Source organism: Protopterus annectens, chromosome 17.part0 (genome assembly GCF_019279795.1).
Source record: "Protopterus annectens isolate FY-2018-M chromosome 17.part0, PAN1.0, whole genome shotgun sequence".
Classification (NCBI taxonomy): domain Eukaryota; kingdom Metazoa; phylum Chordata; order Ceratodontiformes; family Protopteridae; genus Protopterus; species Protopterus annectens.
In genome coordinates, this window is record NC_056751.1 from 824,096,424 (window position 1) to 824,112,010 (window position 15,587).

Consider the following 15,587-nt stretch of genomic DNA (forward strand, 5'->3'; position numbering starts at 1 on the left):
AGTCCCTCTTCAGCAAGAACACACACATTGATTCTTTGGCATGAAATAATGGCGCGAACACACAGACCCTTCTCTGGCACAAAAAAATAAAAACTAGAAGGATGCTTTGGTGCATGCACACACCGATGTTAGAGTTGCACGTCACGGCCACGAAAAACACAACAAAAAAGTGTTTTGGGGCATGTGTACATCGATGTTGGAGTTAGAGGTAGAGGGCCGCATGGCAGAGCTCTTAGGGCCGCAGGTTGGACACATCTACTCTAGAACCTGCTGGAAGGCACTAGGAAGCCTTAAACTGATACAAGCACTCAACTCTCCTTGTTAATAAGGAGAAATTAATCGTAGGCACTAAACAGCCTATAATTGCAAAGTACCTTGCAAAGGTAAGGGAAAACAGCTCTTGTACTTTACAAAAAAAGCACCTAAACAGGCATGTCCAAGGGTCAGTTTCCGGTGATTTCTCTTGCCCACCTGGTGAATCTGGGCATACTGGGGCAATGCAGTAACTGCCTCATGTACACAGACAGCCCTCTCCTCTTACCACCCAACACTACAACCTGCGAGAGATGCACTAACATAGCCAAACTGGAAGCAAAGCTCTCTCGAGCCAAGATTGTGTTTGACAGTCAAGAGGAGAAGGTTAACACCTGCACTACACCTCAAGCAACACATAGCCCTTCAAAACCCATACCATCAACACCCACACATAGCAACACTAAACCCACATATGCAGAGGTCCTTAACATTAACCTGCCCTAGCAACAAGGACTTCCGAAGCTGAAACGCAAACACCAGTCAACCAAAGTCACACACAGCTCACAACACCAGTGTGCCACCCAACAACAGCCTGTAAGGCAAGAAAACGTACCCAACACTTTAGTCATAGGTGACTCTATAGTCAGGCACACTGATGTCCCACTCACCAGGCAGAGCAAGGAGGAAATTACAGTCAGCTGCCTCTCGGGTGCCAGGATCCGCCACATAATGCATGCACTCAAGTCACTACACAGCAAGTACAAATACAACTTTGTCATTGTCCATGTTGGAGTGAATGACTTGAGAAATACCTCCCTGGACTACATGAAAAGAGATGGAAGAGCTCTCGGATCATGTGGCCCAGGCAGGTATGACCCTAGCCCTGGGTAGCATCCTGCCTTCGCCTAGAATGATACCACAGTACAAGGACAAAATGATTGACTTCAACAACTGGCTAAGCTTCTCGTGTCATTCAAAGGGGATCCAGTATCTGTCTCTCTGGGACGACATGATCGACAAACCACGATGCTTTGCCAGAGATGGTCTGCACCGGTCGCCCCTGGGATTCAGGTTACTGGCTAAAGCTCTTGCCACCCCTATAGTGCCTTTTTAGACAAGGTTTAAAGGACAAAACCACCACCGTAACAGATACAAGCATGCAAAATTTGAAGGTAATACTATTCAGTGCTAGAAGTCTAAACCTCAAAATGCACTCTCTCGAGGCACTCCTAAAAATGGAGAGCATTGATATCTGTGCAGTAACTGAGACCTGGTTCAAAGCTCCAGAGAGCACCCCTTCAATACCAGGCTACAACTCTTACCACACTTTTTGGCCACCAAACCAAGACCGAAACACTAAAGGTAGTGTAGTGTCCATATTCATCAAGGATATTCACACCTCCAGGCTAGACGTTCTTCGTGTTTCACTGTTGCAGCCATTACATTTGGGTAATTATGCTGGCAGGTTGCCCTCACTCGGCCTGAATTCCAAAGTCTTGGGTCCTGCATTGGCTGTCGTCGCCCCTTCCCTGACGTCAGGTCGTCAGGGGTATAAAAGAAGCAGCCGACGCCATTTTCTTTAGTCTTTCTTGCTGCACGGTGCCCGAAGCAGAAGCAGTTCGCAAGTGCCGGTTGGCCGACTCCTGAGATTTTCGAGTTTGAATTTCAGATCCGACGTCTTCTATAAAGCTAAGTACCCCGTTTGGGGAAACTTTTTTCTTGCTGCAGAACCGATGTCAGAAAAAGTTAATAATTGTATTTCTTGTGGGAAGCAAATACCTCATAAGGACTTGCATTCTTACTGTATTCCTTGCCTAGTCCCCGATCATAACTTTCTGGGTTGTCGGTTTTGTGCTAGATTTAACCAACGCACTTTTATGCGTCGGTATGATTTTGCTTTGAACTACTTTGAACGCAGGTTTAATTATCCAGAAATGTCGGAAAGCCATCCGACTACCTGAGTTCACAAAAAACGCAAAGAAAAAGAAAGATACCTGAGGCCCAAAACTGACGACGAAACTTCTCCTAAGCCAGTCGCCGATTGTCAGTGAGGCGCTTTCGCAGCCCCTGACGACTGCTACTTTAGAGTCGCAGGCTGCTACCGACTCCCACGTGGAGTCAGCCATGCCGCTGGAAACTCAAAGTATTGAAGCCTTGGACGCTAATCCTTCAGATGGGTCCGGAGCCACTGAGCAGGCACCGGCTTCTGAGGGTGTATTCAGACCCAAACATCTATACATTAAACCGACTTCAAAGGCAAAGACTAAAGCTCCTTCAAAGGCAAAGAAACAAAGTCAAGAGCCACGTGGACGGGTCTCCATGCCCAAAAAACAGATGCTCAAAATGGCCAAAGACTTGATTACCTCGATCAGGGGTTCCCTTCCCCTACTGATAAGAGGCCTAGGCAAGAGACTGACTATGAATCTTCAAATCAGGTTTCTATTTCTTCTGATCAGGAATATTCTTTTCCCCCCTGTGAGGATTCTGATGCTGAAGAATCCATTCCTTCAGCTTCTCCTCCTGTGGTCTATTCCTTTGGGGAAACCTTACATACCATGAATGAGCATTTCCACTGGGAGAGCCAAGATTTTTCAGAATCGAAAGAGGCTTAGGGATTTCTTGTTACTACCTCAGCACAAGCCACTAGCCATCCCTCCTGTGTTAGACGTTGTAGATGATGTGTTTTCAGAGTCTAGCCTTACCCCTGACTCCTTGCCTCCAGCTCCTGTTAAGCCTGAAAGATATTACAGGGTTCCTGACTCACATAAATTCCTTTTTAAAAACCCTACTGCAGACCCAGAAACTATTTCTCAGGGTCCCAAGGGAGTTAAGGCTTCCACTGCAAAAAACCCTACCCCTGCTGGCAGAGATTCTAGGGCACTGGATAGATGGGGAAAAATAGTTTACACATCTGCTACCTTGGCTATAAAGGCCTTAAACTGTTTCATATGCTGAAATAGCAACATGTCATGGCATTGCTTAAACAGAAAATGTTATTAAACCCTGAATGTGCCGAAAACAAGGAAATGCAGGATATATATTGCATGCAGCTGAACAAGTTGGAAAGCATACTTTGCAATGTGGTTTTGATTCTTTAGAGGCTTCCTGCAGTGCCGCAGTTACAGGTTCTGTAATTAGAAGGCATGCTTGGTTAAAGGAGCAAAATCCGCCTGATCATGTTAAAGTTAAATTATTAGATGCACCTTTACAGCATGATACTTTGTTTGGTGTTAAGGCAGAAGAGGTGTTAAAGAAAATGGAGGACAAGGCTAAATCTATGCAAGCGGTCAAAGATTTCTTACAAGTACAGCGACCTAGGTTTAGTAGACACTGGCCAACTAAGAATTGGTCCTTTCCTGTGTCAGACAGACCTCAGAGGGGCAGACCCCAGACATCCTAGAAGCAGATCCCAGGCGCAAGGTTCATACAGGTCAAAGCAATGGGGTGCTTTTACCTGCAAAAGTGGAGAAGACAAATCACAACCTTACAGGAAACAGTCCCAATGACTTCCCCCTGCCAGCACCAAGCACTTATTTTCTGGCAGCACCCTTAGGGGGAAAATTTAGCACTTTTTTCTCAAAATTGGCACATTATAACCCAGGACAAGTGGGTACTAAATATCGTGTCACAGGGCTACAAGTTCCATTTCCATACCCTGCCAAAGGCAAACAGCTGGCCAGATCTGCCAAAAAGTCATTGGGCAGAGGCACAAAAACAAGTCTCATCCCTCATGGACATGAGGGCCATACAACAAGTGCCAGAGCAAGAGCGTGGACAAGGATTTTACTCAAGACTGTTCTTTGTACCCAGAAAGGACAAGGCCTGGAGGCCAATACTGGACCTATCGATTCTTAACACATTCCTGGATATACCAAAATTCAAAATGATGACTTTGCAGCAGCTTCTGCCCATGCTGGGCAAGAACGCTTGGCTTGTAACTTTAGACCTAAAAGAGGCATACCTGCATTTCCCAATCAGACAAATATGCAGAAGATACCTCAGATTCAAGGCTGGCTCAATGCATTACCAATTCTCTGCACTGCCCTTTGGCTTATCTACTGCGCCCAGGGTCTTTACAAAGTGCCTGGCACCAGTAATTGCATTCTGCAGACTAAGAGGAATACAAATATATCCTTACTTGGACGACTGTCTCATTCAAGCAGAAAACAAGGACATCCTTCTACAGCATCTGGCGTTTGTGAAAAAACTTGTGACATGCCTAGGGTACACAGTCAATGAAAATAAATCAAAACTAGTACCTTCTCAAGAGATAATATTCCTGAGTGCAAGCTTAAATACAACTGCCCAGATGGCTTATCTCACGCCAGACAAACAAAGGCAACTGACTACCTATTTCAAAATGTTAGCAAAAAAGGCCCAGTTATCTGCAAGAAAAATTCTGCAGGCTTTGGGCTTCATGGCATCCTGCATCATACTCATTCCATATGCAAGACTGCATATGAGGAAACTTCAATGGTACCTAAAGAGTGTTTGGACTCAACATTGCCACAACCTGGAAACTATAATTACTCTCATTCCCTGCCTGCAACAGGACTTTCGATGGTGGGCAAAGGCTTATCACCAAAACAAGGGACAGCCATTCATATTACCCTCAGCCAGGCAGACACTAACAACAGATGCATCAGATTATGCCTCGGGGGCCCACATGGCAGGAAGATGCATTCAGGGAACATGGACCTCAAACCCAAATGCATCTGCATATCAATCAAAAAGAGATGCTAGCTGTTCAAAATGCCCTGACAACCTTCAAGGACCTGCTTCATCCAGGACAACTACTGATAGACAGACAACACCACAGTCATGTGGTATATAAACAAGCGGGGGGGGGCACACATTTTTACCCCCTTTGCAGACTAGCCATAACTTTGTGGGACACAGCATTGACGTACATCTGCAGGCACAATTCCTGCCAGGAAGGAAAAATGCTAAGGCAGACGAACTAAGCAGAAACCTCATGAATCTCCACGAGTGGCAGCTGGATCCACAAGTCTTCAGCATGATAACAAGGAAATGGGGATGCCCGGACATAGATCTATTTGCCTCCCCTCACAACTCCCAACTAAAGAGATTCTGCACAAAGATTTATCACAGACAGGCATGGAAAGTGGACGCCCTATACTTCAGCTGGAAAAACCTATCAGTATATGCCTTTCCTCCTCTGCCTCTCCTCCCCAAGGTACTCCTTAAGGTCAGACAAGTGAAGCCAAAGATGATACTGATTGCACCAGACTGGCCCCGCCAGCACTGGTACCCAATATTAAGGAGCTTGTCTCAATGCCCAGCATGGACCTTACCTCAAATACCACATCTACTGTCCCAGCAAAACAATTAGATCCTGCATAGCCAACTCAGGACTTTAAACCTGGCAGCATGGCACACACATGTCAGCAAAGCTGTGATGGATGTCATTTTGGAAGCCAGAAGGCCTAGTACTAGAAAATCTTATGCTGGAAAATGGAAGAGATTCTGTGCTTGGAACCGGGCACAAGGAACACATAAAGCTGTGCAAATATTCCTCGGATTTTACAAACTTAACTGAGATGCTGGACAAAGGCCTATCTTTCTCATCTATTAAAATTCATGCCTCTGCCATTTCAGCTCATTACAATACAGAGCCACCAATCTTTTCTCATCCTTTATTAAAACAGTACCTCAGAGGAGCCAAAAATTTAAGGACTCCAAGGTGATCACCAATGCCTGCATGGGACCTCAACTATGTCTTGGAAAAACTCACCCTGCCTCCTTTTGAGCCAGCTGCTACTGCTGATATAAAGTTTTTATCGTGGAAAACAGCTTTGCTCCTAGCAATAACTTATGCAAGACGAGTTTCAGAGCTACAGGCACTCATGGCTGTGGAACCTTTTATAATTTTTTTATCTGGACAGGGTGTCCCTGAGGACAAACCCAACATTTATGCCTAAAGTGGTGTCCAGTGTGGCTCTTAACCAAACCATTCGTCTGCCAACTTTTTATCCAAATCCACAGAACAAGGGGGAAAGAATTCTGCATTCTTTGGACGTACACAGACAGCTTAGATTCTACTTGGACAGAACCAAAGTTTTCAGAAAGACAGAGCAATTACTAGTGGCATATGCTGCAGGATCACAAGGAAAGGCTATCTCAAAGCAGACTATTTCAAAATGGATAGGTCACTGCATTCGTTTCTGCTACTTATACCATGGCAAGCCAGTGCCTAAGGGCATTAGGCCACATTCCACCAGAGCTGCAGCCACTTCAACCTTTCTCAGGGGAGTACCAACCAAGGACATTTTAGAGGCAGCTACTTGGAGTTCAGTGCACACCTTTATAAAGCACTATCATCTGCCACTCTACTCTAAATCCAGGGCAGGCTTTGCCACTGCAGTACTGCAGGGTCTCATAGCCGCTCCTAACGCTGTTTAGCTCCACCCTCCCAACCATAGCTTTGGGGATCTACCCAAATGTAATGACTGCAACAGTGAAACACGAAGAACATAGTACAGTTGTGTACACTTACCATAAATGTAGATGTTCGAATGTATTCACTGTTGCAGTCCAGGTTACCCACCCGCCATCCCCCCTTTTCTTCTGATGGAACCTATGTGGTGTATTTGCTTGTGGATGAAGGTAAAGTTTATATTGCTGCATGTAATTTTATATATACATATAAATTTTGGCTATCCTTTTAGGGTGCACCTGACATCTGGGGCAAGAAAAACTAAAGAAAATGGCGTCTGCTGCTTCTTTTATACCCCTGACGACCTGACGTCAGGGAAGGGGTGACGACAGCTGACGCAGGACCCAAGACTTTGGAATTCAGGTCGTCTGAGGGCAACCTGCCAGCAGGATTACCCAAATGTAATGACTGCAACAGTGAATACACTCGAACATCTACATTTATGGTAAGTGTACACAACTGTACTTTGCCCAACACAATGCATCTGAAATTCTCCAGGTGCAACTAACACTAGGTAAGACTGGATTCCAAACTGTAGCTTGCTACAGATCCCCCACCATGGTCCCAAGATTCTCACTACACCTTTCTAAACATTGTGGAAAATGTTAAGATACAGCCAAACACCCTAATACTGGGTGGTTTCAACTAACCTGCCATTAACTGGGAAAACTACTCTGGTACCAAGACCTTTTCCCAATGGTTCTTGGAATTCATAAATTCCAATGCCCTGGATCAAATAATCCATTGTCCCACCAGGGCCTCTAATATCCTAGACCTGGTCATTACCAACATGGGAGGTAGATGCTCCACACCAGTGGTCACCCCCTCATTGGTCAGGTCTGAGCATAAGCTAATCACCCTTGACATCCACATCTCACCCCCACCCCCCCCCAGTAAGGAAACCTCTGTAAAAAACCTCTCCAAAGCCATCTTCATGCTACTCAAGTCAGAAGTGACAAACTTCATGACACCCATGCAGACAGGAGCTGAAATTTCGACTGCTGAATCCTGCACTAAGGCACTATACGAGCACATCCACTTGTGCATGAATCGTGCCATCCCAAATAGAACCAAGACGCTCTCCTCCAAAAAAAGGAAGCCAATCTGGTGGTCCCCTGCCATAAACAAACTGTACAACAGAAGGAAGAAACTGTTGCAGAAAAGAGAAAAATCCCAGGATGCAAAAAACTCCCTTACCAGCCTCAGTAAGAAGCTGAGATCCTCCAAATGTAGTTACGAAAATGAAATTGCTAAAGTTTCCAAAGACAACCACAAGGCATTCTATAGTTATGTCAAAAATCTAAATGGCAATGCTCAGATCTGCTCTGAGCTACAACAGAATGGCATTAAATATACTGATCCCAAGGATATTGCCAATATCCTGGCAGATTGATTTAGTGCCAACTTCACCTCCCTCTTGCCCTCTAAAGGGCCCATCTCAATACCTAAAGATTGCCAAATTCTAGTAATCAAGGCCACACAGGTAAAAGCCGCACTCTCCAAAGCTAAGAATACAGCATCTATGGGACCAGATGACATCCCAGGCTGTGTACGCATGAAATACAAAATGAAGTGGCACCTCACCTAAGTGTCATGTTTAATCATAGCCTCACCTTAGGCTTCGTTCCCACTGAGTGGTGTACAGCTACAGTTGTCCCACTCCAAAGGGGGATCCACCTTGGATCATGGGAACTACCGTCCCATCAGTCTGACGAGCCTGATCTGCAAGGGCATGGAACGCATTATCATGAAGCTTATAAACAAAGACATTGGCAACCTTCAAACACTGGACCCCACTCAGTTTGGGTTCGTGAATGGCCAATCTTGAACCTGAGTGACTTCTTTGAATCAGTCTCCAGAGCTGTTGAGGGTAAGGTGGTCTACACAGCCTGTCTGGAACTCGCCAAGGCCTTCGACACCATCCCCCACTCTGGAATCTTAGATAAACAATAAGCTGGGCATAAATCCCAACATCACTCAGTGGGTTGCCAACTGGCTTACTGACAGAACACAGAATGTAAAAGTAGCCGACTCCAAATCTAGCTCCAGACAAGGGGAGTACCTCAGGGTTCAATCCTGGGACCACTCTTGTTTGGCATCTACTTCTCTGAAGTACAGGCCAACACTAAGGTATTCTGGCTAACAAAGTTCACAGATGACTGCAAACTGGGAGCCATTACTAAATCCGCAAATTGCGTGGTTATTCTACAAATGGGCTTTACAGAAACAGATGTTTGGTGCCAGAGCCATGGGCTCAAGCTTAATGCCAAGAAATGTATAGTTATCCCCTTTGGGAGAAACCATGTACCCATGAATTGCCAAATGGGTGGCAGTACACTAAACACCGAAAGTGTGATGAGAGACTTGGGGACACAGGAGGACAGTGGTCTCACCTTCGATAACCACATCACCCCAACAGTCAGGAAATCCTTCAATGTAGCACACCTCATCACTAAGGGCTTTTCATCCAGAAAAAAGGAGGTCATTGTCCCACTGTACTCATCCCTCATTAGACCCATTGTAGAGTACAACGCCCCGTTTGGTATGTTCCTCACAAGACATCTGCAACAGCTGGAAAGGCTGCAGAAATACCTCACTAAAAGAATCACAGGCCTAAAGCAAATGCCCTATGCTGACTGTCTAAAAAAACTCCAGCTATACTCTGTGGCATATCGTCTACTCGGAGATTATCTCTGCTTAACATACAAGGCCATGTCAAACCCTGAGCTGTTGGATGTACTCCACTTAAAGAAATCCCAATCCCTCAGAGCCACATGATCCAGGGATCTAAATCTTGTCATCACAATGAACAAAACATGCTGGAGGGGTAGATTCCTGACCCAGACACTCCCCATACTCTGGAATAGACTGCCCATGCATGTCAAGCAGAGCGCTTCCTTGGCCCTTTCCAAAAGGAACCTTGATGAGTGGATGGGAGATAGGAAATTTACCTCAGGGATCATGTCAGTCGCCCTGCTAGACAGGGGTCCAGGGAAGTAAATATTGTGGGAAGAAATATCCAGGGAATTGTTATGACTAGGCTTGTATAGGCCCTAGGGACGATAGCCTAGTACCGACCTATGAACCTATACTCCCTGCCGTCAGCAAAGAGATTGGAGCTGCAACATGGCGGCAAGAAAGACCTGAGAAAATAGTGCAGACTGACTCCTTTTTACCCTACCATTCTCATCTTGAATGGGATGGTGTCCAGGCTTGGAGGAAGGGATAGAGTCTCTGGTATTTAGTCTAGCCTCAAGTTTCCAAAGCAGAGAATCCAAAAAGGCCACTGATGCAGCAGTGAAGACACGTGAACATCTGTATTTATAGTAAATAGATGCGCAAAACTGTACTTTCTTCCTCATGAGACAGTGTATTCGCAGAAAGCTGATCCCTTCTAAAGGTCTAGTAAGAGAGATAGTTTGTTTACTGTGCACTGACAGAGTTTTTGAATGTTTTTGAATTGAAGTTTTGTTGAAACTTGCTGCATTAAAACTACTTAGTTGTGAAAGCATTGCATTTAAAACCAGCAGGTTGCTTTTGTGGGAGTACCTTTGTGGTGTATTTGAACTCAACACGATTCGTCTGTCTTCCAGCAGGGATGAATTTGTAGGAAAGACAAGTGACTTCCACCTGCAAGATTGTAGATGTTTGGCTCTTAAGCCCTCAAGATTTAATAATGAAGTATGAGCAGGAGAAAGTGAGGTTTCTATTCCAAATAAAATCTAGTTTCTAGAAGAAAAGAAATATCAAACATGTTGACAATCGGCTCTGAGTTGTGCACAATAATTTGAGAGCTTGGGACAACTCCAGAAAATGTGTTCCCAGGCCACAGGAATTCTGAAACTTGCTGCATGTCTGATGTCAAGGGTTGTGCTTCCCAGCACCCATGCTGTTTGTGTGTACTTGCTCCCCTTTTTGCACATTTTCTTTCTATTTTGCAGGATTTCTATTACTGTCCACGAACACTGAAGAAGCATCACACTTTTAGATGCATATTGATGCACATGTTGTATGTGTTCTTTATACTGGTTTTTACCGGGGACAGTTAACTGTTATCCTGTTTCTCTGCCATGTTTACACATGGTCATAGTTTGTATACTTTTCCATTTATTCTTGTAAAACAGTATGCTAATTGGTAGATGAGGTAATGCAAGATAATCTTCCTTAGTCGCCAGCTTGCACTGCTAGAACTCTTCATTTAGTTATTTTGTATTCTGTCTATAGTTTAACTGTTTGTTTTGTTTTTTATTCTTCTGTTTTTGTATTCCTGTTATGGGTAGCAATATTTGGCCATGTAATGTTGAAGTGCTTTTATGTTTTAGTAACTAAGTTACATCTGTTGAGGTGCTAGTTATTTTTGGACATGACCTCCAAATGTATTGATGTTAGCCATTGGCACTTTAGTCTGTATTTTGAAGTAGGTCACTTATTATGATGCAGCTAAAGATGCCGTTGACATGCAGAAAACATATTTGCATTGTTCTGTTTATTATAGAAGTCGCATTCTTAACATCTTTTTCTCCAAGTGTATTAAAGATGCTGTTATTTGTTTACATCCGACTGATGCCTCTAGGTGCATCTGCAGTTACCTCCGACTGCGCCTCTAGGCGTCAAATATTGCTTGTTCATATTTGCATTAATAATTCCAAAACCATGCTACAAACAAGGTATCAGAATATTTTATCTTGAAGCATACATGATGGCAAACACAATGGTATAGATATTTGACCTCTGTCGATGAGTATTTGTTAGAACTGTAAGGTGATAACTTCATTTTTTAAAGGCTCAAGCCACGGCCACTGGGAGTTAAATGTACACACTCAAAAGAGCTGTACTGGAGGTAATGGGTTGCCAGTAGTTTTAGATGCAAACTAAGGATGTATTATGTATACATCTGTTTTCATTCAAAATACAAAGTATTGTGAAGGGGGCAGCTACTCCTGAGAAGCATCTTTGCAAATGTTTTGTGCTGCTAATCATAATGCCCGTTTTTATTATTTTCTTTCTTTTTGTTTTAAGAAATACTTTTTGGCTTCCTTGGAGCGTGCAAAGGCAGAGGGAGAGCATGATGAGCATTACTATAATGCCATTTCTGTTACAACATCTTATAACCTTGCCAGGTTGTATGAAGCTATGAATGAATTTCATGAAGCAGAAAAGTTGTATAAAAACGTTTTGAGGGAGCATCCCAACTATGTTGATTGTAAGTTTGTTTTCTTCATATGTTTTTGATTTTGTAATGTCAGACTTATGGAAGTTTGTTAGGGCCTTTAAGAAAGTGTTTGCAAACAGAACTGTACCATTTTTGGTAGTTTTTGCTGACAGTTTCTACATCATTTTGAGACATTTGTTTTACATCTCCCATTTTTTGTTATGTTGGCTTGCACGATCTGAAGTCAGTGCATTGGTTTACCTTGGTGTCCTTCAGCAGTGGTTATTAAATTGCATTTCAGCAATGGCAGGTTCAGTGCAACTTCCCACACTCATCACACACAGTTTTCTGTCACCTTGGAATGCTTTAGAACATAAATGCTAATTTTTTCAGTGCTAAACTCAAGGCACTTTCAGTTGATTTTGGAGTATTTTTGATAAGGCTAGTGTTTATAAATTCATAGGTAGTTACTAGACATACAGTCCAGGAGATCATTAAGAAGCCTAGCCCAAATTCCTAATTTCCCCAAACCAGTGTCTGGTTTAGTGACTTGAAGGTCACACAGTAAACGAATGAAGAAAGAAAGATTCAAACCCTATGTACCTGGCGCAGGGAAGCAGTTCATTAACACGTCAGAGATTTAGTCCACTGTGCAGTTTCTTAGGGCATTGAACCCTGAAACCTCTTCATCTTTATAAGCTGAGCCAATGAAGCAGTCACAGCCATAAAATCAGTAAATAAGTAAAAACGTCCTTTGTCCTTAATCCACCCAAATCTGTTCACATTTCCCACCTTGGCTCCTTTGTAATGATTGTAAGGAAGGGGGTGTCACACTCCTATCTGATTCTGGCAGATGTCCGGTTAGTCATTGTCAGACTGAAAGGTAAAGACAATTTGTTGCAAATGAGATATGCATGTCCTTTACTCCTTTGTGATAGTTATTGCATTGCTGTAATTTGTGCTAACTTTCTGCCATTGTATTGTTGCTGGTAAATAAACATGTTTTAAGCTTCTCTCTGCCTACATAAAGCTACTAATGCCAGTAGAGATTGTCCAATCTGCTATTAAGTCTCCTGAGATAAATTAGACATTTGCAAATATCAGATGTGATGTTGTCCTGTCTCACCTTCATTCTGTACTGGTGGATTCTGAACCGATCTTCTGTTTCCATTCGGCCGTTTACAAAAGCTCAAGGTCTCCAACTAGCTCGTGGCTTACTCCCTATCCCATGATGCTCTAGGGAATTCCCCAGATCTTGTTTGCTGCTAAAACAGATCAGGTGATTCAACTGGCTCTGGCAAAGTGTTTTTCTCTTCATATAACCATTTGCTAAAAATATTATATTTCCTTTCCTTTTGAGATTTAAATAACTAATATATTATCTTTAGCTTATTTAAAAGCTTATTTCAAGTTTTTTTTGAATGTGTTGTTTATACTCTGGCCGTCGTTATATTTAGGCCTAATTCGTTTCTCCTTGTCCTGACTTTCTTTGAGTGTGTTAAAAATGTGTTTAGGCTTGTTTGTTGAGCAGTTAGGTGTCGATTGCTGTTCGTAGTTAGCTTAGAGGGTTATTTGCAAACCTGATATTGTTGCAGTGTTATACTCGTTTTGACCTGTTTTCTCTTGACAGGTTTTGATATTTTATTGTCAAGTTAGCAGTTTCACTTTTAGAACAAGTTTTTCATCTAAAGTGTTACAGTTTGACTAGTGTGTGTGTGTGCTTTTATACCTTTGCATAGTTTGTTAAAAATATATAAATATAGTAGTGAGTTTTTTCTTTGTCTACAGTTTTATGTTTTACTTCTGACGTAGCTCATTTCAGTTGGAGAGCAGCTTAGCCCCGTTTAAGTTAGAGGCCTTCTTTCCAGTTACTGCCCTTTTTATTTACAGTATTTTGTAGTGTTGGTAGTGTTGGATTGTACTGCGGTGGTGGTGCTGTGATAGCATTGTCGTCTCACAGTAAGACGTTTTCCTGTTCGATTCTCAGCTAGAGCGTCTTCTGTGTGGAGACGTGCGTGAATGGGCATACCTTCGTTGAAGGTTGTGCTTCAGGGCCGGCAACTCGGTACATAAAAATCTACTGCCAATCATTAGCGGACTGGAGTTCCGCTGTGGCGACCCCTAAAAGCCAAAAGACACAAAACAATTTGGAGTGTTGTTTTGTTTTTTGTGGTCGATACCATGTCTAAGCAACCAAAAGATACAAAACCCTCGGGGTTTAAAAAGTGCTGCAAGTGCATGCAGAAAATGTCAATTACAGTTGGTAATAATGTTTGTGTATACTGCCTGGGAGCAGCAGTACATTTACAGGAATCTTGTTCAATCTGCCACTCCTGTAGTTCCAGGGTCCTTCTTGAGAGAAAGAACAAGTTAATTTTAAAGGGATTGCTGAAAACTTCCCTTTCAAAGGCCTTAGGAGGTGGTAAGAGCCCTACAAAATAGACTACTTCTCCCTTAGAAAAATCAGACTAAACTTCCAAAAGATTATCTTTTACATCTTCGGATCAATCGGAGCCATCAAAGAAATTGCCGAAGATATCTTCAACAGACCTAAAATCTGTCTGGCCCGAAAGACCATCCACCTTGGGTCCTTCTACATCGGAGCTGTTAGTGTTTCAAGTTTGGAGCCAGTCCCCAGAATTGGAACCGGTTTCTCCAACACTAAGGTCACCTACTTTACAAACTGCCCCACCTCCAGCTCCCTCCTCCCGATCCTGCAGGAGCCTTTCTGATGACTATGTGGATCGCGTGGTGCGGAGACTCTTGAGGACACTAGCGGTAGCCAAACTTTTGTCGGAGCTGACCCAGAGAATTTCAGAACCAACCAGACCTACCTTTTCACCATCAATTCCTCCTCTGACCTGACTCTGGGTCTCAGAACCAGAATGCATGGAACTGATAGTAGTGGAACCGTTGGAGCCAAGACCTGCTCCGGGATCTTTGGCCCCAACCGCTCCAAATTCCTCAGTGCCATCTGAGGAGTTTAGGAGCTGAGATTCTCCGGCCAGGTCCTGGGAGTGCAGTCAGATCAGACATTTTTCGGATCCAAACTTGCCTCTTGGGGTTTTGGTGCGTGTGAGCTCAGCTCCTACATCAGCCTCGGAGCCAACCCCCTTGATGCCGGGGATATCTTCTGGTTCTTCGGAGCCAGGGGCTTCCTCGGATCATGGGCGGGGGGCCTTCGAGGCAATGAGGAGAGCGTCATCCCCACAGTCACCTCCACTCTCAGATCCTACCATTCCTCCCAAAAAGGCTCTGGTGTCCGTCTCAGCACAACCACATCCACACAGAAGTGGAGACCCAAGGCCTTAGGATGTCCCATTGGGCAAAACCTCCCCAGAATACCCTTCTGAGGAGGTCCCTCGCAAGAGATTATGCAAGAGGAAGCATTTGGACTCCCCAGAGGAGTCTGCCACATCCGACGCAGACTTTGATTCAGAAGGGTCCCCACGGTCACCCTCTGAGGATGTCTCATTTGCAGACATCCTACAAATCCTTAAGCAGAGAAGTGGCTGGAAGCCCATCAACCCTTCTGAAGAGGAGTCTTGTCTATCTGAAGGCCTTTGGGTCTCATCCTTCGCTACTTGGGTGTCGCCGCTTGTCGACAAGCTTATGGATTTAGTTTGTCGAAAGGTGAGGGAGTCTCCAGATTCAGTGGAGCTGGTCCCTCGGAGACTGAATAAATTTATTACACCCCCCACCGATAAAGCTTTCCTAATGAAA

At 43.9% G+C, this 15,587-nt stretch overlaps 1 protein-coding gene across 1 annotated transcript in view; it reads left to right on the plus strand.

Moving 5' to 3' along the window:
* CTR9 (CTR9 homolog, Paf1/RNA polymerase II complex component) overlaps positions 1-15,587 on the plus strand; it is a 1,518,941-nt gene that overhangs the window by 499,520 nt on the left and 1,003,834 nt on the right. The window contains exon 12 of the mRNA XM_044059132.1: positions 11,732-11,915. Within this exon, the coding sequence (XP_043915067.1) occupies positions 11,732-11,915 (184 nt within the window). The remainder of the gene's footprint in view (positions 1-11,731; positions 11,916-15,587) is intronic.